The following is a 25,191-nucleotide window of genomic DNA, read 5'->3' as shown; positions in this document are numbered from 1 at the left end:
GAGAAGCCCGCGCACCGCAACCAAGTAGCCCCCGCTCGCCGCAACTAGAGAAAAGCCCGCGCGCAGCAACGAAGACCCAGCGCAGCCAAACATAAATAAATAAATATATATATTTTTTAAATTAAGAAAACCCAAATAAAACAGGTAAATACCTTGCCATCAGACATGCAGCCAGATGTGTGGAAGCTGAGATTTAAACCCAGGAGGCAGTCTGGTGCCAGACTCTGTGGTTGTAGTTACCGTGCCATGCTCTCTTCATCCCATTCTCAATTTCCTTAGGCTAACGTTTTAGCACTGAAGTTACAGCGTTAAAGGGTATGAATTCAGATTTGCACTTTTAGTCAAACATTTTGGTAGCTGTGGGGAAGGCTTTTGAAGGGGGAAGGAGGCCAGTTAGGGGCTGTTGGACTCACAGAGTGGTTCTTGAGGTGCATAGAGGAGGATTTATCTGTGAGTCACGAGTCACCAAAAATCGAGACGTCGGTAACTGTCTTAGTTATTTATAGCAGCATTAAGAGGCGCCCTTCCCTGTCCTGAGATTTCTTCTTTACCACGCTGGGGCCCTTTCTCAGACTGGCCAACACAATGTGAGATACCCTGAGTTCTGCCTCCTGAATGCCTGTTTTCCTGAACTTCTTTCATCCCAGAAGGAGAATGGACAAAGCAACAAAGGTAAATCATCTAGATGAAAAATTTTAAATCACAACTTTGCCAACTCGAGTTTTAAGTAATGAAATGGAGAGAATTCCGCGGACTTGGCAAACGAGGGCTTTAAAAATCTAAATATTTATGAAACGCTTTGTAGTCCTTTTTAATCTGCGTTCCTTGAGACCCACTTTTCAGGGTGGCTGGTATTGTTAGCTTTGTCTTGCATGTCAGATAACTAAGACGCGGAGAAACAACGAGAATCCAAGCAAGTGCCAGAGGGACCCAAGTGCAGCAGCACAGTTAGAAGACACAGTGCAGCATGGGTAGGGAAAGAGTTACTTCAGTATCTTTCACTTTTACCTTAAACTACTTTAACAGGGTCTTATCTCCGCAGCAATATGGAGTTCTCGTTCTTACAAAGCATTTCCATTTTTTGCATTCAAAGTAGGAATTCCAGTCTTACACTTTTAGCATAAAATGATGGTTTTCCAAGATTAGTAGTTTTTACCAGACCTGTTCATTTTCCAGAAAGGTGAGAAAAATTTTAGTTAACATGAAATTGGTGGCCACAGTTGGGATTCTTTGCCGGAGTTTTGTCTTTGATACAACATTATGAAAACTGCTTAAATTCTTCTGTTGCAAAGGGTTATATGATGTGCTTCGTGCCTTTGGTAAGTATCGAGGGCATAATCCTCAATTCCCAGCAGGTGGAGTTTTACTACGTGAAATAACACATCTGCCCTTTTCACAGCAGTCATGTTAGAGAGGATTGCAAAGCTTCCTGCCATTGTTTTTCTGTTTCCTTTTAGAGAGTTAAAGGTTTCTAAAGAAAAGAAGCATTAGTAAATTATTTAGCTCTTGGTGTGCCAGGCAACTGAATGATGAGCAGGGCTGCAGATCTGATTCCCACGCGTGCTTCAGTAGCTTCAGGTGGGAAGCGCTTGGGTGTTTCTTCTCGCCCTCGGTGGCCTCGTGGGCCTCCAGCTCAGCGGTTCTAATTGCGCCGCTGGTTCTGCAGCTGGCCCTCCCCTCCCGAAACTCAGAGGGACCTGCGTGGAGGAGCGGCAGGACTCATGCCCTCGGTCCGGGCCTGAACACAGAGGAGCAATGGGGACCGCTCCGAGGGTCACAGGCTGCAGCCTCGAGCTCCCGGAGGTGGCGTTGCCCCCAGCATGGTTATGCGGAGGACGCGTACCTGGGGTCTCTCTCTGCGGCTGCCCAGGCCTGCTCCCTACTGGGTTAGTGCGGCTCCGGGCCTTGGCCAGGGCGGGTCCAGGCCGGTTGTCTCCCGTTCAGCACAGCTGGAGCTCCTCAGTTGGGACAGGCGCTCGGGGCTCGACCTGCAACCCCCAGAAATGCTCCTTTGCCTCACTACTTCTCTTCCTCTTGCTGCCCAGCAAGCTGTCTCAGACTCAGTGGCATAAAACAACCATGTCCATTTATTCTTATTGCTATCATCTTGCGTGGTCTGGGAGTTGTGGGCTCAGTCAGTTCTCCCTCGGGGTGTCTCCCGGGTGTAGACGGAGCTGGGTAGAGCCGTCTCCAAGGCTTCCGCGTGCACAGGTCTGGTGGCTGATGCTGGCTCTCGGCTGGGCTCTCAGCAGAGGCCCTGGACTAGAATGCCCACGTGGACGCTTCCTCAGGGCCTGTTGGCCGGGTTCCCACCCAGGGTGAATGTCCCCAGAGGGGGCTGGATGGAAGCTGTGTCACCTTTTCTAACCCAGTCTCTGAAGTAACTCAGTGTTGTTTCTGGTGTGTTCTATTCATTAGAAGCAAATTCCTAAAGCCAGCCCACATTCAAAGGAAGGAGACTTACATTCCACCTCTTGATGGGAAGGAACTGTCAAAGACCCTGCAGTCATATTTTAAAACCACCACCCAACCTGCGTCCTTTGGGTCCCAGAGAACTGCCTTAATTCTTCTTTTTTCTCTTTTTTAAATTAATTTATTTATTTTTGGCTACGTTAGGTCTTCGTTGCTGTGCGTGGGCTTTCTCTAGTTGTGGCGAGCGGGGGCTACTCTTCATTGTGGTGCGCGGGCTTCTCATTGCAATGGATTCTCTTGTTGCGGAGCACGGGCTCTAGTCTCGCGGGCTTCAGTAGTTGTGGCGTGCGGGCTTCGTTGCTCCGTGGCATGTGGGATCTTCCCGGACCAGAGCTCAAACCCTTGTCCCCTGCATTGGCAGGCAGATTCTTAACCACTGCGCCACCAGGGAAGCCCGATTCTTGGCTGAGTCCGTTTAGTCCTTGTTCAGAGTAGGTCTTTGGACTCCTAGGCATTGGGGACAGGAAGGTGGTGAGAAACTTCTCCTGGATTTCCGAGTTTCTGCCACCTCCTGTCACCCAGCATGCCCTGCAGTTTGGGGGGATAGCTTCTTGCCGGCAACCAGTTATGTCTCTGATAAGTGGCCCAGTTTTGCAGACGAAATAAACATGGGAGGGGGAGTGCAAGTAGAAGAGGCTGTATTTTTCTACAGACCTTTCATTTGGTATTTCAGCAAGGAGACCAGGTTTTTCGAGCCTTCTTTAAGTTTGATTTTAATTGCGTTTTCTGAGGATAGCTAAGCAGGATGTCTGTGGAATTGAGTCTGGCAGGCACAGTGTATGTCTGTGGCAGAAAAACCCCAAATGCAATATTGCCACGGAGATGAGAGATTAGCACCGCAGGGCACTTGTACCAGGGGCTCCAGCCCAGGCCCAGTGTCACCATAGCTAATTGTCACCACTGTGTCTTCTGTGCCTTGTGGTCATTGCTAAGGCTGCAGTGACCACAAGGCACAGACAAGCCCCCAATTCAATTCTAGTCCCAGGTGTTGTTTTTTATTTTTATTTCTTTTTTTAAAAATTTATTTATCTATTTTTGGCTGCGTTGGGTCTTTGTTGCTGCACGTGGGCTTTCTCTAGTTGCGGCGAGCAGGGGCTCCTCTTCGTTGCGGTGCGCGGGCTTCTCATTGCGGTGGCTTCTCGTGTTGTGGAGCACGGGCTGTAGGCACGCAGGCTTCAATAGTTGTGGCTCACGGGCTCTAGAGCGCAGGCTCAGCAGTTGTAGTGCATGGGCTTAATTGCTCCCTGGCATGTGGGATCTTCCGACCAGGGCTCGAACCCGTGTCCCCTGCACTGGCAGGCGGATTCTTAACCACTGCTCCACCAGGGAAGCCCAGGTGTTGTTTTTTAAATGGAATGGTTGGATAATATCATTATGTGTCTTCAGACCTACTAGAGAATGGACTTGAGGATATGGAGGGGGGGAAGGGTAAGCTGTGACAAAGCGAGAGAGTGGCATGGACATATATACACTACCAAACGTAAAATAGATAGCTAGTGGGAAGCAGCCGCATAGCACAGGGAGATCAGCTCAGTGCTTTGTGACCACCTAGAGGGGTGGGATAGGGAGGGTGGGAGGGAGGGAGACGCAAGAGGGAAGAGATATGGGAACATATGTATTTGTATAACTGATTCACTTTGTTATAAAGCAGAAACTAACACACCATTGTAAAGCAATTATACTCCAATAAAGATTAAAAAAATTTTGATAAAGCAAAATTATACATATATCATTATGTGTCTTGATAGGAAGGTTTCATGGGCAGAGTGAGATTTCCAGAAGCTTTTGAAGAAGGTGAGAAAAGTGCTTGGAGTGGAAAAGTCTCTCAAAAGGAATTATATTAAAAATGGCATTAAGAATAAAAACTTAGGTTGGCAAGATACCATATTGGATTATTATTTTCACCTAGCCATCTAAAAAGGATACAGAAATAGTATCTTTTAGCATTTCTGGCATTATGCATTTGGCCCCTTCAGACAATGGGCAACTGATCATTTTCCTAGGTTTCAGAGCTGTAAATAATTATTTTTGAAAATGATGACCTGTATTCCCAGTTATAAGCCTTAACTTTCTTCCTCCGGTATTTGTGGATTAGCAGAATAGCAAAGAGCCGATTTATATCTAAATACCAAAAAAAATTTGTTTGATATTATAAAAATAGAGTGATTGATTTGTTTTTTATATTAGGTTAGAAAAAAATCCATATTTTAAAATGTATCATCTTGAGCAGCCAAGATGTCTCTAAAATCAAATCTCATCTACTCTTTTTTTTTAAATTAATTAATTAATTTATTTTTGGCTGCGTTGGGTCTTTGTTGCTGTGCGCAGGCTTTCTCTAGTTGCGGCGAGCGGGGGCTACTCTTCATTGCGGTGCGCAGGCTTCTCACTGCGGTGGCTTCTCTTGTTGTGGAGCACGGGCTCTAGGCGCACGGACTTCAGCAGTTGTAGCTCGCAGGCTCTAGAGTGTAGGCTCAGTAGTTGGGGCGCACGGGCTTAGCTGCTCCGCGGCATGTGGGATCTTCCCGGACCAGGGCTCGAACCCGTGTCTCCTGCATTGGCAGGTGGATTCTTAACCACTGCTCCACCACGGAAGCCCCTCATCTACTCTTAAAAAAAAAAACACAACAATGCATCTAAATGAAGTAGAAATGTCAACAAGGGAAAGCTTGACTGCTTTACTGTAGGATCACTTTTGTTATTGATTCATTTCATGCTCGAATTATAGGAAATATAGGAAATTATATAATACAGGAAATTATAGGAAATATAAGGTCACTCTTTGTGACCTTAACTGGCATTCTTTTGGTTGTATATATCTTTTGTTTAAAGCTTGGGATGCAGTTCTTTGGACTTCTGCACAAATTATGTCAGTGGCTTTGAAATATAAAGAGTCTCAATAAATTTCGCTGGCATGATCACGACAGTTTCATTCAGATAACATGGACCAAGACATCTCCATTAAAAGTTGAGATCTTGCATGGCAAGGCATCTTAGCTTAGTTGTCCTTGTCTCATGAAACTTTTCGTTACTGAGTCTAAGCTCGCTTTGCTCGCCGCATGACGGGCCAATGCATCGGAGACAAGGTCTTGAGGCAAGGAATACGACTTTATTCGGAAAGCCGGCAGACCGGTGTCTGTGGAAAACCATCTTATCTGGGTCTGGATGCCAGTTTCTTTTACAGAATCAGAGAGGGAGAGGTGGTGAGGAAGTAAAGTAAAAGGGCCGTCAGTCTTGGAAAGCATCTTCTGGAATGACCAGACTTGGTGAGGGGATGTGTTAGTTTCTTCTTTCTTGCAGCCATCCACAGGTGGGCAGGGTTCCCTGAGGCAGGCCATTAGGTATGTTTATAATAACAAAAGCAATGAAAAGCAAAGGTTAAAGTCTAAGAAACAGATCGGAACATGGAGTCTGATTTAGCTCTTCCCCGTCACAATTTGACAGGGAAAAAAAGAGTCAAAGTTCTGTTTAATGCTCAAAAATAAAGTTGATATTTTGAGCTGTAACCCAAATAGCTTACAGTAATGGTCAGGTCCTGTGTGTAGCCAGTTAAGGTGTCTGCAAGGTGATATCTCTGGATAGCAGGCTCTTTTTGCTAAATGGTGTATTTGAAAGGGTTATGAACGTTTCAGCCCAGTTGCCTACTTCTCTCTTTCCTATAGGCTGCTGGCAGTGAAGGCTCTTTTGCCTCGGGTTACCATACTTTGAAACTGTCATAAATTCCAATTCTGGGTTCCCAAGGCAAAAGTTCCACAAATAGCCCCTAACATTTAGTTAATTGTAAAATGAGTTTATGCGGGGAAGAGTTTTTCGCTACAGTCCCCTTTGGAGAGGGACTGCTTTGATGACATTAACACTGACAATTTGGGAAGTCATTTGACCCAGCTAGTGGGTTTTGGTATTTCATTCGTCCGCCACTTGGTACACGTTGAGAAAAATGTCACAGATACTCTTTAATATTTATTCCCATAAAATGAGACTATGAATAATCTAAAATTTTCATCCTTGGAAGTTCTTGTTTATGTAATTTTGAGTTTTGGATGTATGAAAAAGCTTAAATGATACTTAGTGTAGGAGGAAGGTAGTGACTCCTTCCCAATATTATATTAGGAGAAGATTGATAAATGATTTCTAGGAATGTTCTCCAGAGGTTCCAGTACTGGATGTAAATTTGTGTCAGATGACTTTTTAAAGTTATCTTTCAATACTGAGATTTGATGGGCGTTAAATACTAATAATTCATTATGTGATATTTTGGGTTTTAGTAGTTAAAATATTTTACTTCTGCACATCAACAATTGTGACACATAAAAGTTTTTGAAATACAGTTTGAACGTGGGTGATCCTCATAGCTGTTTAGGACACAAATTAGGAGGAAAACATAATTTAGGACAGTGTTTCTCAAACTTGTGGCCTGTTTCAGAGCCGGGAGTTTGTTGACAGCATAGATACTTAGCCCCTACCCAATATCCGCAAAAGCAGAGTCTCTGAAGGTAAAGCTTGATCATCTTTATTTTCGGGTGATTCTGATATATTTCAAAATTTGCATTACCACTGCTTTAGGACGTAACCTTTCTGCCGCTTTTTCAAGTTATCTACTTGCATAGAAATATATTTCAAAAATCTTTGACCCCTTTCCATGAAAGGCAATAATAATAATAGCTGGCGTGTATGGCAGCTGCTGTGGGCCAGCCGTGTGCTGGGCACTTTGAGTACATGTGTTCTTTAATCCTCACAATAACCCTTCAAGATCATTATCATCTTCCCCATTTTATAGGTTAAGAAATGAGAAGCAGAGACATTAAGTGTCTTGCCCCAGGTTACCCAGCAAGAAATTGGTAGGGTAGAGATTTGAACCCAGGTCTTTAACTGAATTAGAGTTGATTTACAATATTATATTAGTTTCAGGTATACAACATAAGTGATTCAATATTTTTATAGATTATACTCCATTAAAGTTATTATAAAATAATGGCTATATTTGGTCTTTATAATTGTAAAGGCTCTCTCTGTATACATGAAATGTGTTCTAAAATGAAGGCTTTAAGTATTATGCAGTGCCTGGATCGGGACAATATTGAGTTAACGTGGGTTTCGGGGCAGCAACACGTCCTCCCATCCGAAACATAGCCTTCCAGGAAAGGGAAAAAGTAGGATAGGGCCAAGGAGTACTGACACCGAAGAAGATTTGTATAGTCCAACTGTGCCCAGGGTGGCGTGGCCGTCAAGCGCTGCCATGGGGTACGGGGCCAGGGTGGGGGGGATTCCAAGGAGACAACCCTAGAACCTTCCAAGGCTGCCGCTCTAAGACTTATGCTTCATCGAACTGGCAGAATGAACACCTGGAATCTTACCTAATCCTGGATTTGAGTTTTCTCAGCACCTGTCAAGCAGCCCTAACCTTCACTTAAAATGAAGAACTCTCTTGCGGTTATGAGTTATCCCCCAGACAACCTCACGGGGCACAAACAGAGAAAAACTCAGTTTTGGTTCAACCATTTTGTGAGCTGATTCTAGAAAGAAACATTGAGTTTGTTTCTTGTACATAGAGAGAGGAACTAAAAGAAGTTGCATGGGGTTCGGCCAAGGAAATAGATTTTGTTAGGAAAGCAAGTGATGACTCAGTTGAACTACCGGGGATAAGAAATGAAAACATCAGTGATTACAAAGCACTTTGTAATTAAAAGTGGCATGAGACAGAAGAAGTGTGAAACACAAATACGGAGCGTCAAGTTCCTTGTTATGGTAAGATATTCTGACAGTAGGCATGGTACTCCCTTGACAAGAATATAATTATTTTTTATTTTGTAGGGATCTTTTAAATTGTTGCTTTTTTGTTTTGTTTTAATATAAATATATATTGTCTTCCTAGAAGTGTTGCAGCAACTCCACCAGCAGCTGGTAGAAGCTGAGCGTAGGTCAATGACGTACTTGAAACGGTACAATAAGATCCAGGCGGACTACCACAATCTCATCGGAGTCACGGCAGAGCTGGTGGATTCTCTGGAGGCCACAGTCAGTGGCAAGATGGTAAGGAAGGTCCCCCATTGTTCATGTGTCTTTTTTGAGATAAAGATGTGTCATGACACATCTGTTGACAAAAAAGAAGAAAAAGAAGGCATGTACATAGAAAATTCAGGGACTTCCCTGGCGGTCCGGTGATTAAGACACCGCTCTTCCACTGCAGGGGGCACGGGTTCGATCCCTGGTCAGGGAACTAAGATCCCGCATGCCGCACAGCAAGGCCAAAAGATAGAAAAAAGAAAGAAAATTCAAACAGTACAGAAATAAATAAAGTGTGTGTTTTCCTTTTGCCTTCTCTCCTCTTAAAACGTGACTGCCATCATCCTGGTGTGCTTCCTACAGCCAGGTCGACGCGACGCCAGGTGTGGCCACAGATGGGCACATGAGCTCTTACAACTGGAGTGTGCAAGCAGAGGCCTGCAGACCACCAGGCAGGGGTTGGAAGGGCCCCCACTATCGAAACAGGGAGAGATGAGGTTGGGGGGAACACTGGAATCTTAACTAGCTTGTTCTTCATGTAAAAGAAATACGTGCTCTTGGTAAAAGACTGAAACAACTCAGAGGAGTATATAGTTAGGAGCAAAAGGCCCCTTCCACACACAATTCCTAAGTCTCGTTTTCTTACTGACATTCAAGATTAACACTTCCTTGTGTATTATTTCAGAACACTTCTGTGCATGTGCATGTGTGTGCACGTGTGTGCGTGTGCATACGGTATGCCATACTTACTTGGGATCCTGTGACCCATTACTCTTCCCAAGCTTGCTATTTCACTTTCAATATATCTTGGAGATCTTTCCACATGACCACACACCTACTTCATTCTTTTTGATGCTTGTTCATTATTATTCCACTGCAAGGGTGAACCATAATTCATCAGATCTCTGATGAGGAACATTTAGATTTTTTTGTTTGCTATAACAAAAACTGTTATGATGAGCATCCTTGTATATACTGTAGACCTTTGAATATAGGTAAGATAAGAGCCTAAGAATGGAATTGCTAGGTCAAAGGTTATGGGCATTAAAACTTTGAGAGATGTTTTGCCAAATTATTTCTCCAAAGATTTCAACGATGTCTACCCACCCTCCACCCCCAGTAGCGTATCAGAGCATCTATTTCTCCACACACTTGCCAACACTGGACATGATTATACGTTGAAATTTTTGCCAGTTTGCTAAGTAAAACTTGGTATTCTGAATGTTTCAATTTACATTTCTTTAGTCATGTATGAGGCTGAATATATTTTCATATGTTTTTTGGCCATTTATATATTTGTCTTTTAGTCAACTGTTTATTCATGTCCTTTTCTCACTCACTTTTTTTAAGCAAGAGAGTGACAGAATCAGATTTCCTTGTTAAAGGGCTGGGTCTGGTATCAGTTCCGGTATCAGCCAAAAGAGGAAACAGTTTCAGGAGCAAGGGGTTGATCCAAAGTCTCAAAAATCACAGAAAACTGTAGAAGTCCAGAACGGAAAAGTGTCCAGTGTTTCTGACACTTAGAGGGCCTTTGCCATGAGTTTCCTTGGGGTGATTCAGATGAGGGCTCGACTGTGGTGTGTTGAAAGGTAAAGTGAAGGGGAGGCGGCAAACGTTGCCTATTCTTTCAAGGAACTTGGCTGTGAAGGAAGAACACTGAGAGGGTGGTTGATAGATGAGGGCCTAGGGAGGAGAAAAGGGAAGGTATTTTTAAAATATTAAATGTATTTGGACATGTTTCTAGGTTGTAGGGAAGGAACAGGTTTACAAGGAAAGGTTAAATGTACAGGATGAAAAATGAATGATTAAATTTTGATACTGTGGGAATTCAGAGGAAATGGGCTCAGGATAGTGTAGGAGGTGCAGCCTTGAGACGGGGCCCTCATTTGTCTGAGTCACTTACAGCTGAGTGTCGAGGGATGACCAGAGACATCTGGCACAGAGGGGCGGTCTTTCTGGTGGCCGAATCAGACCAGATGTTTCAAGGGGACAGACAGGAGGACCGCAGGGAGACAAAAGGGTCTAGCCCAGTGTTCTGGCTCTTTCCAACTCACCAGCCAGTTGAGTTGTCTTCCTCTTGTGGGGACGAATGAGTGAGGGGTAGGAAGAGAGCCAGTTACATTACCATGTGGAAGTTCAGCACATGGAATCGTGAGGCTGGGGAAAAGGAGCTTCCCTCTCACAATCAGGCACAGGAAAAAGTCTGGAAGGGGGTAAAATTGTTAAGAGTAGTTACCTCCAGGGATTGGCTTGTGGGGTGGGGCTGGGGAGAGGTTGTGTTACCTTTTAAATGAGCACATGTTACCCCTATAAAAAGAAAAGACATAAGATGAAAACGTTTCAGAGATTACCACCTTAGATGCTGGATGTCCGTCCTGAATCACGGTACCTAATGAGAGAGGTATGAGAGGTGCTGAAGGAAGAGGCCATGATGCAGTGGCATTGATGCAGCAGTAACCCAGCCTCCTGTTGTCTAGTGCTGGATAGTGTATAAAGTGTCTCCATCACTCATTCAGTAAGCGTTTACTGAGCCATCTGTCATGTGCTAGGCTCTCCCTTGATCTCATTTACCCCCCTCCCCGTGACGCAGAGCCGTGGCCTCATTCATTTCATCCGACAGGTCAGGAAAGCAGGAGGCAGAGCTGCTGATTTTCTCGAGTCCACTGCTTGACCCCAGATCTTCAGATCGTCAGTCCGGCTTTCTTTCCATCACATTATGGCCACCCAGTGACTTTGTTGCTTGCATTAACAAAAAATGGTTTAAAATCGGTTTATTTGATGGGAAATCCCTGGCGGTCCAGTGGTTAGGACTCTGCAGTTTCACTGCTGAGTGCACAGGTTCAATCCCTGGTCAGGGAACTGAGATCCCACAAGCCACCCTGTGCAGCCAAAAGAAAAAAGAGAAATCAGTTTATTCTATATGACAGCAGGAGTACGTTAAGTGGGGTTCTGTGACTTAAAGTGTGCTATCCCGTGACCACACCAGTAGTGTGTTAGTTTTTGCGTCAGGCGCAGCGCTTCAACTCCCTGGGGCTGCGATGTTAAAGCAAAAGCTCACCTTTGTGCCCTCGGAGAGGCTGTTGAGAGTCAGCTCCGACACTGGCTAGGGTGCCTCTCACGGCTCCGGGGATGTCTCACCCCTTTCACCCGCCGTCCATCCTCTGTCCTCCGACAGATCACCCCCGAGTACCTGCAGAGCGTCTGCGTCCGCCTCTTCAGCAACCAGATGCGGCAGAGCCTGGCGCGCAGCGTGGACTTCACGAGGCCCGGCACGGTGAGGCTCTGCGCCCGGGTGTGCCCCCAGGTGTCAAAATCCCGTAACTTTAAAAAATGGGAGAACAGGAGGAAATAACACATTCGGAGTCTGCATCTCAGCGGGCTTTGGAGGTCTGTGCGTTCCCAGAAGGAAGAGTGGGTTTGGGCCGCTGGGAGGCGGCCTCCTGGGGGCGGGGGCGGGGGCGGGGGCTGGGGAGGCGCGTTTGTCTCTTCCAGGCGGAGCTGCTTGTTGGGTCCCAGGGCCGCTAATGGCAGCAAGGCAGTAGGAAACGAAGGAAACCTCGTCCTGTTTGAAAAATCACTGCCGTGTTGGGGTTGTGTGGTGGCAGACGGACTTTCCTTTTATCTTTTTAAACTTTATACTTAGAATCATTGCAAACGTACAGAAAAGCTGCAAAAACTGCCCGAAGGGCACTTGTATACCCTTTACCCATATTCACCACCTGCTAGCGTTTTGCTCATTTGTTTACTTTCTCTCCACACACACCCACACACACAATATGTTTTCTGAACCATCTGAGGATAAATTACGTATGTTTCTGGCCCTTTGCTCCTGAATACTGGAGTGCAGTGTGCATTCCTTAACAGCAATGTTCTCTTACATAACCATGTGATTGTCAACTTCAGTAAATTTAATATCGAGGCAGTATTTTCACCTGACTAACCTACTGTGCATGTCCTAGTTTTGCCAGCGGAGCCATTAACGTCCTCTGCAGCAGCCCCTTCCCCGTGCCCGGAGTGTGGGCTCAGGTGTTACGCTGATTTGTCGTGTCTCTCTAGCCTCCTTTCAGCTTCAACACTCCCCCACCCCCACCCCCCACCCCGTCTTTCTTTCTTTGACTTTCATGACATCGACATTTTAAAAGAAGACAGTCCTTCCCCTTCTTTAAAAGTAGGACATTTCTCCTTCTGTGGTTGATGTTTCCTTGTGGTCAGATTCAGGTTGGCGTTACGTAGGTGATGTGTCCTTCCTAGGAGAGCTCACATCTGGAGGCACGTGGAGCTGAGTCGGGTTCTTAACCAGGGGCACGAGTACAGCTGTGTCTCCAGAGGAAGTTTTCAGAGTTCCTGAACCCATGTCCCGGGAGCGCACACCAACCTGCCCCCTGGTCCAGAGGCTGTGTGTGTGGAGCCGGGCAATTAGGAAGGAAGCACCGGGTGATCCTGAGGCAACCCCGAGGGTCAGAGCCCCAGCTTTTACTTGTTTGCACGTTAATACTAGGGTCTTCATAAACAAGGCCTTTTTCAGCATTAAAATAACCTCCCTGATTCTCAAGTAGATTTGAAGCAGCTTATTATGAGAAAACACAAATATGAGAAATGAAAAGATAGAAAATAAAAATAAAGAAATTTTGGTTAGAATTCATAGAAACTGAAAGTAGATTGGTGGTCGCCAGGGAGTGGGGGAGATGAGGGGATGTTGGTCAAAGGGTACAGACATCTGGCTTTAAAGTGAATAGGTCTGGGGATGTAATGTGCGGCATGAGGACTACAGTTAACAACACTGTATTGTGAACTTGAAGGTTTCTAAGAGAGTAGATCTTAAATGTTCTCACAACAGCAAAAGGTAACTATGAGAGGTGACAGCTGTGTTAACTGACCTTATTGTGGTAATCATTTCACAATATATACATTTATTAGATTATCACATTGTATGCCTGAAACTCACACAATGTTGTATGTCAGTTATATCTCAGTAATGCTGGGGGGAAAAAAGAAATTGTGCTTAAAGGAAGATGAGGGTAGGAAGAATAAAAGTAAGCCCGGGCTCAGGCTAGGATAAAAAAATGCATGTCCTAAGTTACTGTACCCCTGGGAGCGAGGCTCAGATTTGGCTGTGGGCTTCCCAGTAGCCTGTGCAAAAAACAGTTACATGACTTATTTCTAAAGGAAGAGAGGGTGATATTCACTGCATCTAAAACGGCATTTGTGCTACGCATGTAGCCTGTGAAGCACAGCAGTAAAATGAACGCCTACGAGCCCATCACATGTGCCCACAATAGACCATTTCAATGCCACCAACGTCCCCTATGTGCCCTTTAGACCGTGAACTTTTTCCAAGTAGGTATATTACTCTTACAATTTAAAAACAAGTCTAAGTACCTATTTTTTTGAGGACTGGAAGGTCAAAAAACTGCTGCACAGGATTTTTCTGGTGCTAAGACCTGCGGAGAGTTCCTCTCGTGGATCTTGGTAGAAAGGACATGGTAACGTGGTGAAGAGCCAGCGTCCTTGACTATGTCCTCGGGGTGCACGTGGAAGTGCACCGCCAGGCTTTCGCTGCGTCGGCTGTGCCACACATGGACAGGAGCTGCGGAGTCCATGCTTTAGGATGTGGGTGGAGTGATGTCAGCATACAGGAATCTTAGCGAATCGACTATTTTTAAAATGTCGGTAAAGCACACACAGACATCCGAGTTTCGAAAAAGTAACTCCCTCGTGGGCCCTCTAGGATGAGGGGCTTCAAGCCACATCCCTGTGGCCTGGCTGAGTTGACCCTCTGTGTCCAGTGTATGCTTAACTGTAAGTCATCAACCTAAGGTAACATTAAGGATAGAGTGTGTTCACCAAAAATGATGGCTTTCTAGCAGTGATTAGCATAGCAGGATCTGTGTCTAATAAGGCCACTTATTCCCCCCACCCCTTCCATTTATGTATTAATTCAGTAAATACTTAGTGTTCTTCAGGTTTGTTTATAAAACCCCACCCTGTCTTGCATATACAAGAATCCTGTCTGTTGGCGGAGTGCTGCATCCAGCATATTTAAAACTGATGTTGGGACTTCCCTGGCAGTCCAGTGGTTAAGACTCCGCGCTTCCACTGCAGGGGGCACGGGTTCAGTCCCCGGTCAGGGAACTAAGATCCCACGGGCCACGTGAACAAAACTGATGTCGTGTTTAAAAGGAGCGATATAAAAGGGGATGGGGGAACAACGTATCTGCTGTTTCATCCCGTTAGAAGTTACCTTCATTTGTCAAGAGGCTGGTCCTACCATCCTTCCCTGTTATGGTGGCTCTAAGGTACAGAGTGTGAGCCTCAGAAACCGCGGGAGAGAGGATGTGCTCTGTTTGCCTTAACTCGCAACCATTTTTTTTTCCCCACTTGAGTCATTGACTTAATAACAGGCCATAAAAACTGCAAACAATTTTTTATTGTTCCTAGTATATTTTTCTTATAAGGTGATAAAAAGTGGGTGAGGCGTCATTATGGAAGTGTAAAAGAATATTGTAGTTGACTAGGCATGCCTAACGTCAATGTATGATATCAGATTTATAACGCATGAAGAGGAAATTAGGGTACAATTTAGATCGGATGTCTGGTGACTGAGCCAATCGGATCTAGGACTTGGAAGAAGATTGCTTTTTTATTTGTTTAAGGGAATATAGTCTACCCGAAGTCCAGACAGGATGCCATCAGTTTCAAGATAAATAGGTAGGCACGGACCAGCCTTCCTTCTAGCCTGGTCCTCGATCAGCTTCTCCTCGGCCTTGAGCGTTTCAATTCACTGTACTGACAGGAGCCTGGCTGAAGCCCATCAGAAAACGGCTGGTGCTACGAAGTTTAGTGCCTTTGATACTGGTTTTAAAATCTGGCTGTTAAGAATCTGGCCCTCTGCAACCTCGTTCACTGTTGAAAGTTCAGAAGGGCTCAGTAAATAAGACCCTTCTTCCCCCTGAGTTCCGAACCAATCGAAAAATACAACAATAGAATGAAGGGAAAAGGAGCTGGAGATGTTGCCACTGATTCTGACAAAGCTTATGTTGGAGAATGTGGATTTTTTTTTTTGGTAGGCAGGTGGGTAACCTACTGTTGAGCCCTGGAATTAAAGAAACAATCCCCCCCACCCCACCCACCCCACCCCCCGTCATGGACAGCTGTGGCCCAGCCCCTGCTCTCCACCCGCTCCACCCCTACCACTGGGGCTGTGCTCTCTGCGCAGCCTCACTGCCCAGAGGAGGCGGGTGCGGGGCGGTGCAAATCCAGTAAGTCACCCCCTCTGGGGGGTATATGTGAAGACTGTGTATGTGTGGAGGCCGAGGACCCCACTGAGGAGACAAGAAGTGTGTTTCCACCCTACCTCCTTCCCACCCAGGTAACTGTGTCCGGAAGTCTGATGCATTATCAGAGCTGGGCGTCAAATGCACGTGCTCCCAGGGTTGATAATGATGGATTAAATCTTGAGAAGAGAGCTCTCCTGGGTGGCCTCTTCCAGCTTGACTGCTTGTCACCACCCTAACCCCAGGTTTGTCATGCCGCGGTCCTTACCAAGTCAGGCTCCAAACCCTGGGGCCCATTATTTGCTGGGATTTGAGATGAATCTGATTTTGTATTATCAGGAATCTAGTGATAAGTAGTAAAAGGAGAAACTTCTTCCTCAGAGCACAAGGGGGAGGTTTTTTGTGTGTTCTAAGGTTATACAAGGGATACAAGAATATGTTAGCTGGAAAATACACAATTTAGCAGTAAATGGAGCAAAGCAGAAACCCCTTCCCTCCCTCACACGCACCCCATCCCGCCTTCCTCCACAGATAAGTGTTGACTGTGTTTCACATACATCCTCCAGACCTTTAAAAATTGTATATAATTGAGATTTTATTGCACATATCATTCTGCAGCTGTCTCCTTTCACTTAACTACATTTTTGAAAGTCTTTCTTGTCCCTTTAGCATACTTGTATTTCCCTTATCTTTCAGAATTTTAGTTGGAGAACAATATGGTGCATTTAGCCCTTCCTCTGGCAGACATTGTCGGTTTTTTGCTCTTTCTAATGAGGCAGCGTCCATCTTTGTGTGCTGCAAATAGCATTTAAAAGTGCTTTGGTATGTCTTTCTCTCCTTAGCCCCCTGTTTGCAGTGGGCAAGCATGAATGCAGAGACACTCTCGAGGTGGAAAACTGAGCACAGCCCCCGGCTGAGTCCCAAGTCCCGCCCTGTGGCGCCTCTAGGTTTGTGATTCATCGGATGGGAAAGTTTCCATTTAAACCCATCCTTATTGGGAAAATGGCTCTTTGGGGAATTAACCCTCCCTTTCTTCCACGACTCCAGGTAGGCCGCACTGGAAATACAAGTTACAGTACTTCCCAGTGTGATAGCATGAAATATATTAAAGACGCAGGACATGTGAATCCTAGGAGGCATCTACTTCCAGAATCAACCATCTTTGTTAGCAGTGAAAAGCTGCAGGGGCGGGGGTGGCGGTGACCCTTCGGGGAGGTGGCCGCGTGCCGATGTTCAGGAAGCCTTGCTGTGGCACTGCTCTGCTAAGGAGGGTACTTCCCGAAGCTTCCTGCTGTGTGGACTGTGGCTCTGCAAATGAAGTCCAGCCTCTTCAGCCTTGGCGTTCTCCCTCAGGCAGCTTGCTTAAGTCTTGGCAGGACGCCTGCCCTTTCCCCATGTTGCCACTGCATTTCGAGGCAGCCTTTCTGGGCCCAGTGCTCTGTGTATCGAGGACGGGGAGTTGCACACCTGGTTCCCCTCTCCCTACCACACCTCATACACCAGTGCCTGTCACGTACCTGAACTGACCCTGCTGATGTGAGGATTGAATACCTTTGGTCTCATCAGTCGGTAGGACCGTGATCGGCAGAGGGGAACTGTGCCATTAGCTCGGACCTTTTCCCTGATCTCCAAACCCAGACTTACCGGCCTTCTCCCCGTGAATGTCTGACAGGCACGTCACACTTTCCGTGTCCCAACCCAGGCTCATCTTTTCCTCCACACGGGTGATTTCCCTCCTGTGTTTCTGTCTCAGCAAATGGCACTCCAGGGAACCCCGGGGGTCACCCGAGGCTCTTCCCTTTCCTCCGCCCTGTGCTCAGGTGGCCGTGGGGATCTGGGCGGGCTTCCTCCCTCCTGCCCTGCCTCTGTTGCTTTGTGTCTGTTCAGGCTCTCCCTCTTTCTGTCCTGGCTTAAAGCAACATTTCCTGCCTGGTCTCAGTCTCAAAACTCTTAGATTCCTGATGGCTCATTCACACGGGAGCTGGAGTGACCTTTCTGGTTGTGTCTTATTTATTTACTTATGCCCACAGGCTTCAGGAAGGATTCAGGTACATACAGGAATCCCATCTGGTTACTCCCTTGCTTAATACCTGTCATTGCTTCCGGTCCGACGTGCTCAGCATGGAGTCCCCAGCCCTCCATGATCTCATGCGCATCTGTCTCTCTAGGCCTGACTCGGGTCTCAGAAACCCCAAGAAGCCCCAGCGCCCCAGCCCCCGGCACCTCCCCAGGTGTGCGCATAGCTGTGCGCCTTGCCCGGCCCCAGGCTCTCAGCCGCCTTCAGGCTGTGGGTGGCGAGGCAAGGCCAAGGGTTCAGACACTGGGCACTCCCACACCGCGCGCACACGTAGCGCCGCTTCCAGATCGCATTTGCACAGTTTTCCATTCCAGCGCTCCCCTTCTGCGGTCACAACCCTGCGTTTTCGAGTTGTGTCCGTACCCCTTCCTGTTACAGAGCTGGCCACAGCAGCCTCCGTTGTCCATGTGGCGGGGATGTCCCTCTGGGTCCCCGGCTCCTGTTGCCTCTCTGTCGCGTGGCCGACACACATTTCCTCAGGTTTCCCGCAGTGGTGACTTAACCTCTCCTGGTGACCATTCCCCGTGAGGTCGCCTGACAAGGGTCCTGCCTTTGTCCTGCACCGCACAGGCGGCACCTGGGTTCAGCGTTAGTCCCACGTGAGCGGGGCCGGGGAAGAAGGGCTGGCAGTGGACCAGCCTGGTCCGAGGAGGTTTCTGGCTCCAGGCGGGGCCTTCCTGTCGCCCTGGGGCTCGCAGCCACTGCTGGTGTCGGCGAGGCTCCTTCTTTCTGACCCTCCCTGGGCTGCGCACACCCGCTGCTCCTGTGGAGCAGCAGTTCCCGAAGTGTGTGCATTGAAGCCAGTCCCATGGGATGTCCCCGTCCCCAAGCAAACTGTTGATGTCACAAGTTTGAGACACGCTGGGTACTGAGATTCACGACTCTTAGCCGTACACCAAACTCCCTGGAGAAGTCCCACAGTGACAGGCCCCTGCCAACCCAGTCCACCTCCAGTCGCTCGTGACCCAGGGACACTCTCGCCACATCACACCTCCTCCCGGTTTCTCTAAGCACGCTTCCTGACGTCATGCGTCATTAGCAAAGCCCCTCATCCTGCTGTTGTCACCAAGAGTGGTCCCAGGCTCGTGTGGCCCCAGTAACGCCCTCGCCCACACCATGACCCCGAGGGCCGGGCTCCGCTTCCTTGCCTGCAGCTGGGAAGGGGTGGGGCCGTAGTTCTGCGTGTTCACTCTCGGCTGAGGTAGCAGTTCAGTTCTCCCACGTCCAAGCGTTGCAGAGAGCCCTGCCCTGAGCCCGGCACGGCACAGGCGCTCAGTGACTAACTGACAGGTGCATACGTTCCTCGTTCCACTGGCCTCTACCTGTGCCCGGAAAGGGCTGCCACACGTTCACACTGTGCTTGCCCAGTGGAAAGCGCCACCCCTCTGCGCCCACGTCCGCCGTGGCCGGGGCGCCGGCCTCCTCCTGGTGCCCCAGGCCTTGGGGGCCTTACTCTGAGTGCCAGCGTAGAATCCTGGAACTCACACAGCGCCCACTGGGGCTGCGGTCAGGGCTTCCTTAGCGAGGGGGTGCTCCCTGGGCTTGTCGTCCATACTCAAAATCCAGAGTTACCTTGAGAGGGAAATTATTCCAGCTGATGATGATTCTGGGGCCTCTCCCAGCTTTCTCTTCCTGGGGCTTTTCTTCCTTAGCCAGACTGTCGTAGCTGTGTCCACCCCGCCTACGCGCAGAGCAGCGCCCGCAGCTGGTGGCAGTGACCTTTAGAAATCCAATCCAAGGTAAAGGTTAGTCAACAGATCAGAGCAGCCCCCTCAGTGTTCGAGTATTCTTATTAACGCCTCCACCTAAGAAGGAAGTGGTAGCCGTCACCCACTGTGAGTTCTCCATTCCATGGGCAAATTTATACTTGGGTGTCAATGTTAAGGTCAACTTCTTCATAACTTACGCCCAGTACCTCTCAGCTCTAGCATCCCCGTCAGCACTGGGAGCTCAGCGTGGACAGGCAGAAGAGAGGGGAAGCTACGCTGACTTCCGTGCGCCCTCGTTGGCATCTGCACCCACTGGTATAGCATTGCCACCATCTTGCAGGCGAGGCACGGAGATTTATTTGATCATTGATTCTGCCCACTGGATTGCAAGCTCTCTGAGAAGAGGGCTTTTGCCTTGCCCACCGATTTCAGCGGTGCCTAGCGGAGGCCTGTTAGATTGTGGGCAGCCAGTACTTACTGAATGAAATACCACACCTTCCTCCCCGTTAGGAGCAGGCTGGGCCATTCTCCCCTCGGCTCATTGCCCGCTTTAAAAGAAAAATTTTATTTACTTGATTGAATAGTAAAGTCTCAATACTGTTTAACATACTGGCTCTTCTCATGAAAGGGTCAGTTATTACTGCTTTTCAATTACTTTCTTCACAGGGCAAATAGAATGATATAGAATTTAGCAAAAGAGAAAAAAATCAGTGTTTTAAAAGATAGAGAACATTTTCTTTTTTTTTTTTTTTTGCGGTACGCGGACCTCTCACTGTTGTGGCCTCTTCCGCTGCGGAGCACAGGCTCCGTACGCGCAGGCTCAGCGGCCACGGCTCACGGGCCCAGCCGTTCCGCAGCACGTGGGATCTTCCCAGACCGGGGCACGAACCCGTGTCCCCTGCATCGGCAGGCAGACTCTCAACCACTGCGCCACCAGGGAAGCCCGAGAACATTTTCTTAATTATGAAAAAAGGGGGTTGTATGTAAATGAATTTTATTTGTGGAAATATGAAGTAGCCAATATCACTAACTTTAAAATATTTTTCTCTTGTGTGTATATTATGCGAGTGTTTTACTATGGCTGTGTCCTTCATTGACCACATTACTGGCTCCTTGATCCCCTTAATGTGTTAGACAAGTCATTTAGATGACATTTCAAACAATGTTCTGAGCTCCTTGCTGTTTAAGCCAATAACAGGAATAACAAGTAATTAATTTTTAAAAAGTCAAGGGTTTTAAAAAAAAAAAAAAGAAAGGAAAGGGAATTCCCTGGCAGTCCAGTGGTTAGGACGCCGAGCTCTGACTGCCGAGGGCGTGGGTTCAGTCCCTCGTCGGGGAACTAAGATCCCACAAGCTGCACAGTGTGGCCAAAAAAGAAAAGGAAAAGTCAAAGGTTAAAAGTTACAAGATCATACATGGTCATGAACCATTGAAAAGCAGGGTTTTCGGTCTTCAAGGTGAGAATACGGGGATCTGTAAATACTGCGAAGGGAAGCAGTTGAGAACGTGGCCGATTTATTACATTTAGTAAATCAGTCAAGTATTCTGGAGTGCCCACTTTTGGAAGTCAGTCTTCATTCATGCATTCAACAAATAAATGTTGATTGAGTGCCTCTGTGGTCCAGGTACTGTGCCAGGTGCTGGGGACATGCAGGTGCTATATCTCCAGCCCTTGTGAAACTCCGTGTCTGCTAAAGGAGAAAGAGACAGAAATGGCTGCAAAATGATCACAGTTCAATATGATCAGCGTGGATAATGTTCCGTTCGAGGGTTGTGGTGACGTAGAGGGAACTGAGCGCTACTGCCTGCCCCTTCGGGAAGGGCTGCACAGACGGCTGAGACTTCCTCTCTTCGCCTCTACTTCCTTTTGTCCCCTAGAGTTCTTTTAGACAAATTCCAAACATTCTATCATTTTACCTATAAATAATTCAATATACATCTCTAACAGATAAGGGCTTCAAAAAACGAAAAACGTAGCCACAGTGTCGAATATAATTAATACTAATTCCTTAGTATCATGTAATACCAGTGCAGTCCATTTTCACATTTCCCGTGTTTTCTCAAAATGTCTTTTACGGTTGGTTTGAGTCCATCCAAACAAGCGTCATTCACAGCATTTGGTGGTTTCTCTATTTTAGTACATGCTTAATACCACGTTGCTGTAGTAGCAAAAACAAAACAATAAATGGGACGTGCCCGTAAAGTAGGCAGTGATTTGGCCTATAGGCAGGATTAGAAGGGAGTAGGGTGGGAGGGGGATCGTGAATTTTTTCCATAAACACCTCTAGAGCGACTTGGTGCTAAGTGCATGTGTTATTTGTATACTCAAAGATAAAATCTTAATAAAGAAGAAAACCAGGATAATAAACTGATTTTCACTGCTTTTGTTCTTTATGATGTCTTTGACTAGGCAGCTTTAAGTTCCTCTGGGAGCTTGGTCAGGGCGAACCCACCCGTTTTCTTATAGACTGCTGCTTGGAGTGGAGTAGCAACAAGCCAAAGGTGGGCGGCTTGGGAAATGCATCAGTAGGGTATTACTAAACTTGGACTTGGGCTAATTTTTAAATCATATACGATTATGGTTGGAGAATCCTGGTGGATGAAACACTTTGCAAATCCGTTGGTTCTGTGCCGTTACAGTGATTTGGGATTAATGCATTGCTGTCAATGTCTAACATGATCTCTTTCCTTCTCTCCCCCTCCCCCCTCAGGCTTCAACCATGTTAAGAGCCTCCTTGGCACCCGTGTAAGTAACTACTCTTAGGAATTGTTATTAAGGGGAATAGCTATGGGTAAAACTGAAATTCGAAACAGTTTTAATAAAAGCTCTTAACTGCCTCGCTTAGACGAATTCCTTTGATTAAGCTGGAGCTACATGTGGGTATTAAAGGAAATACCAGTAATCATAAGTAATACTTATAAAATACTTACAAAAGTATCTTTTAAAGTCAATTCTATTTACGTTGGTGAGGTAGCATCGAATGGAAGAAATTGTTGAATTGTTCCTATAATATTCTATAGAAATCAGTTTAATCTACTGTCGTACGGCAGTCCACAGAACGTGGCAATGTCTAGATTTTATGTTCTCTCCTGAGTCACATTGTGACCAGGGCCACAGGATAGCTCTGTGTGTGCTGGGGCGTTCCTATCCAAATCAGTTAGGCTGTCCCCCTGGGGGTATCTGAGGCACGGGGGCTTCACCAGGCATAGGTGTTGCACTAGCAGGGAAGTTGAGAACCTTTGGCATGGACACGAGGACTAGGGTGGGTTCTGGTGACCCTCTGAGCCAGCCTTGGGTGGTGGTGGGGATTGGAGGGTGCTATGATATTACCAAGACACCTGCGGTCGATACAACATTCCTCCCTCCCTCGGTCTTGCCCGAGTCTGACATTAACCCTGCACTCTGTTCACTTCAGATGGTGGCTGTGGAATGCAGTGCTTATGAGCACGGACTGCCAGGGTTCAAACCCCCCTCTGCCACCGGCTCTGTGACCTTGGACCACTTTTATAACCTGTCTGTACCTCAGTTTCCTCATGGACTGTGGGAGAGTGGCTGGACCACAGAAATGGGGGATAGCCGAGCAACTTAGTAATATTGCCATTATTGGCAAGTAAATATGGCCCAAACATATATGACCGTTTTTCCTCCTTTGAGTAGAAGCTCCCCAGCTATAGAACATTATCAAACTTGGCTTTACAAATGGAACTTTTGTTGTCTAGAGAAAGAGCCTGTTTGCATTTTAAATTAAAACTTTCTTTCATTTTGAAATAATTTCAGAGTTGCAAAAATAGAACAAAGAATTCCCATATACCCTTCACCCAGATTCCCCAGTGTTAATATTTTACACAAGCCCAGTGCAGTTATCAAAATCAGAAAATTAATGCTGAAAAAGTCCTGTCCTCTAGTCTGCAGGGCTTATTCACATTCTATCCATTGTTCTATTATGTCCTTTCTCTGGTCTGAGGTTCAGTCCAGGATCACACGTTAGTCTTGTCATGTCTTAGTTTCCTTTAATTTGAAATCATTCTTCAGTCTTTGTCTTTCGAGGCCTTGACACGTTTGAAGAATACTGACCAGTTATTTATAATTGGAATTTTTTAAAGTATTTGTATTCATTTTTAAACTCACAATAGTATCTGCCTCTGGAAAAAAAAATCAAAATAATCAATGTACCATGAACAGAGGTTTACTATTTGCCATATTAAATAGAAGACTCTGACGCTCCTCCCCAGGAGTGTTAACTGAGACCCCATTCGATGCCCTCTTTTCTGGCTTTTTCTTCCAGGCCCTATAAGAGGATCTCATTTTTTCTTTTAAAAACTAACCTTAAGGGAACACCCTGGCGGTCCAGTGGTTAGGACTGTGTGCTTTCACTGCTGAGGGCACGGGTTCGATCCATGGTCTCGGGGAACTAAGATCCTGCAAGCTGCGTGGCGTGGCCCAAAAAAAAAACTAGCATGTAATTTTTTCCTATAATGTAAGTAATACATGCTCATTATAGAAAATTTGAGTCTATAGAAACATGAAGAAGAAAATTTAGAGAGCCCCAAATCCTACCTCCCAGAGGTATTAGCTCAGTTTTTACTCCACCCTTAAAAGCAAATGAAACCCTACAGCTTCAGTCTTGTCACTCAATTCTTCATGAATTCTCATTTAATATTAATATTCTCTGCACAGTATTAGAAGAATCATATTTTGTTTTGTTCTTAGTTTTTTTATTTTGAAATGATTATAGCTTCATAGGAAGCTGAGTCCCTCAGTGTCTCAGATAAGGTGATGACATCTTATCTGACTGTAGTACAACAGCAAAACGAGGAAATTAACATGGAGACAGTGCAGACCTCATTCAGTTTTCCATTTTTCTATACACTCCAATCTTCTTCTATTCAACAAAACAGAATGTGAAGATACTTGTTTTAGTGACAAGGCATCTGAGGTGGTCCCTTTTGTTTCTGGCCAGCCAGATGCAGGTGTTGGGTCATCTGCACCGTGTGGATCTCTGAACAGCAGTCTCTCTTAGTTGAAACCTGCCTTCGCCTGAGGTCTGACTCAGAGTCCTCCTGAGGAGGGTTTGCAAATTGCCCTACTTACTACCTGTCTCACTGGCACGTCCCCACTGCTGCTTCCTGGCCACACCCTCCTACCTCCTGGATGGTCAGCTGTGCGCCTCGTCGTCACAGTTGTTTTCTGACCCCTGTTCTGTCCTTCACATCCCCCCAAGCCAGTCCGTCAGGCTTGAGAGGGACAGTGGCTTCAGGTTTTTAGGGAGGACCCTAGGGTAGCCTGCTGAAACTAATAGGCTTTGGACTTTGCTCAGGATTCTAAATAGACCTCAGGATTCTATGATGCCTCCAAGGTGATTTCATCCCCATGGTGCGGAGCCCTGGCCTATTGTCAACGTGGTGGTATCTAATCCCATTAGGCCGAGACTCCTTGTTTTAGGAAAAGTGTTATATAGACCCTGGTACATGCAACAGAAGAGACAGAGCTGAGCCCGTTGAAGCTGGGGTGGGGGGCCTGGAACCCAGCCCTCTTGGTGGAGGCCTGGAGTTAACGCGAGGAGCACAGAGAGCAGGTGGGCCACTGCCCATCCAGCGTGTCAGAGCAGCTCTAGATGAGACTGTCATGATACTCAGGAGGTGTGATGAACACGCCCTT

At 46.6% G+C, this 25,191-nt stretch overlaps 1 protein-coding gene across 9 annotated transcripts in view; it reads left to right on the top strand.

Annotated features, from left to right (window-relative positions):
• ARMC9 (armadillo repeat containing 9) overlaps nucleotides 1-25,191 on the top strand; it is a 142,050-nt gene that overhangs the window by 20,693 nt on the left and 96,166 nt on the right. For all 9 annotated transcript variants that reach the window (XR_010944186.1, XR_010944187.1, XR_010944188.1 and 6 more), the window contains 4 exons: nucleotides 648-672; nucleotides 8,342-8,499; nucleotides 11,648-11,746; nucleotides 22,244-22,278. Coding sequence is in view for 6 of the 9 variants with exons in the window: in XM_067740247.1 (XP_067596348.1) it covers nucleotides 648-672; nucleotides 8,342-8,499; nucleotides 11,648-11,746; nucleotides 22,244-22,278 (317 nt within the window). In the remaining 3 variants the exon portion in view is untranslated. The remainder of the gene's footprint in view (nucleotides 1-647; nucleotides 673-8,341; nucleotides 8,500-11,647; nucleotides 11,747-22,243; nucleotides 22,279-25,191) is intronic.

Source organism: Pseudorca crassidens, chromosome 6 (assembly GCF_039906515.1).
Source record: "Pseudorca crassidens isolate mPseCra1 chromosome 6, mPseCra1.hap1, whole genome shotgun sequence".
In the NCBI taxonomy this organism is placed as follows: domain Eukaryota; kingdom Metazoa; phylum Chordata; class Mammalia; order Artiodactyla; family Delphinidae; genus Pseudorca; species Pseudorca crassidens.
The sequence above is the reverse complement of the archived record's forward strand: the minus strand, read 5'-3'. Positions and strand labels throughout refer to the sequence as shown.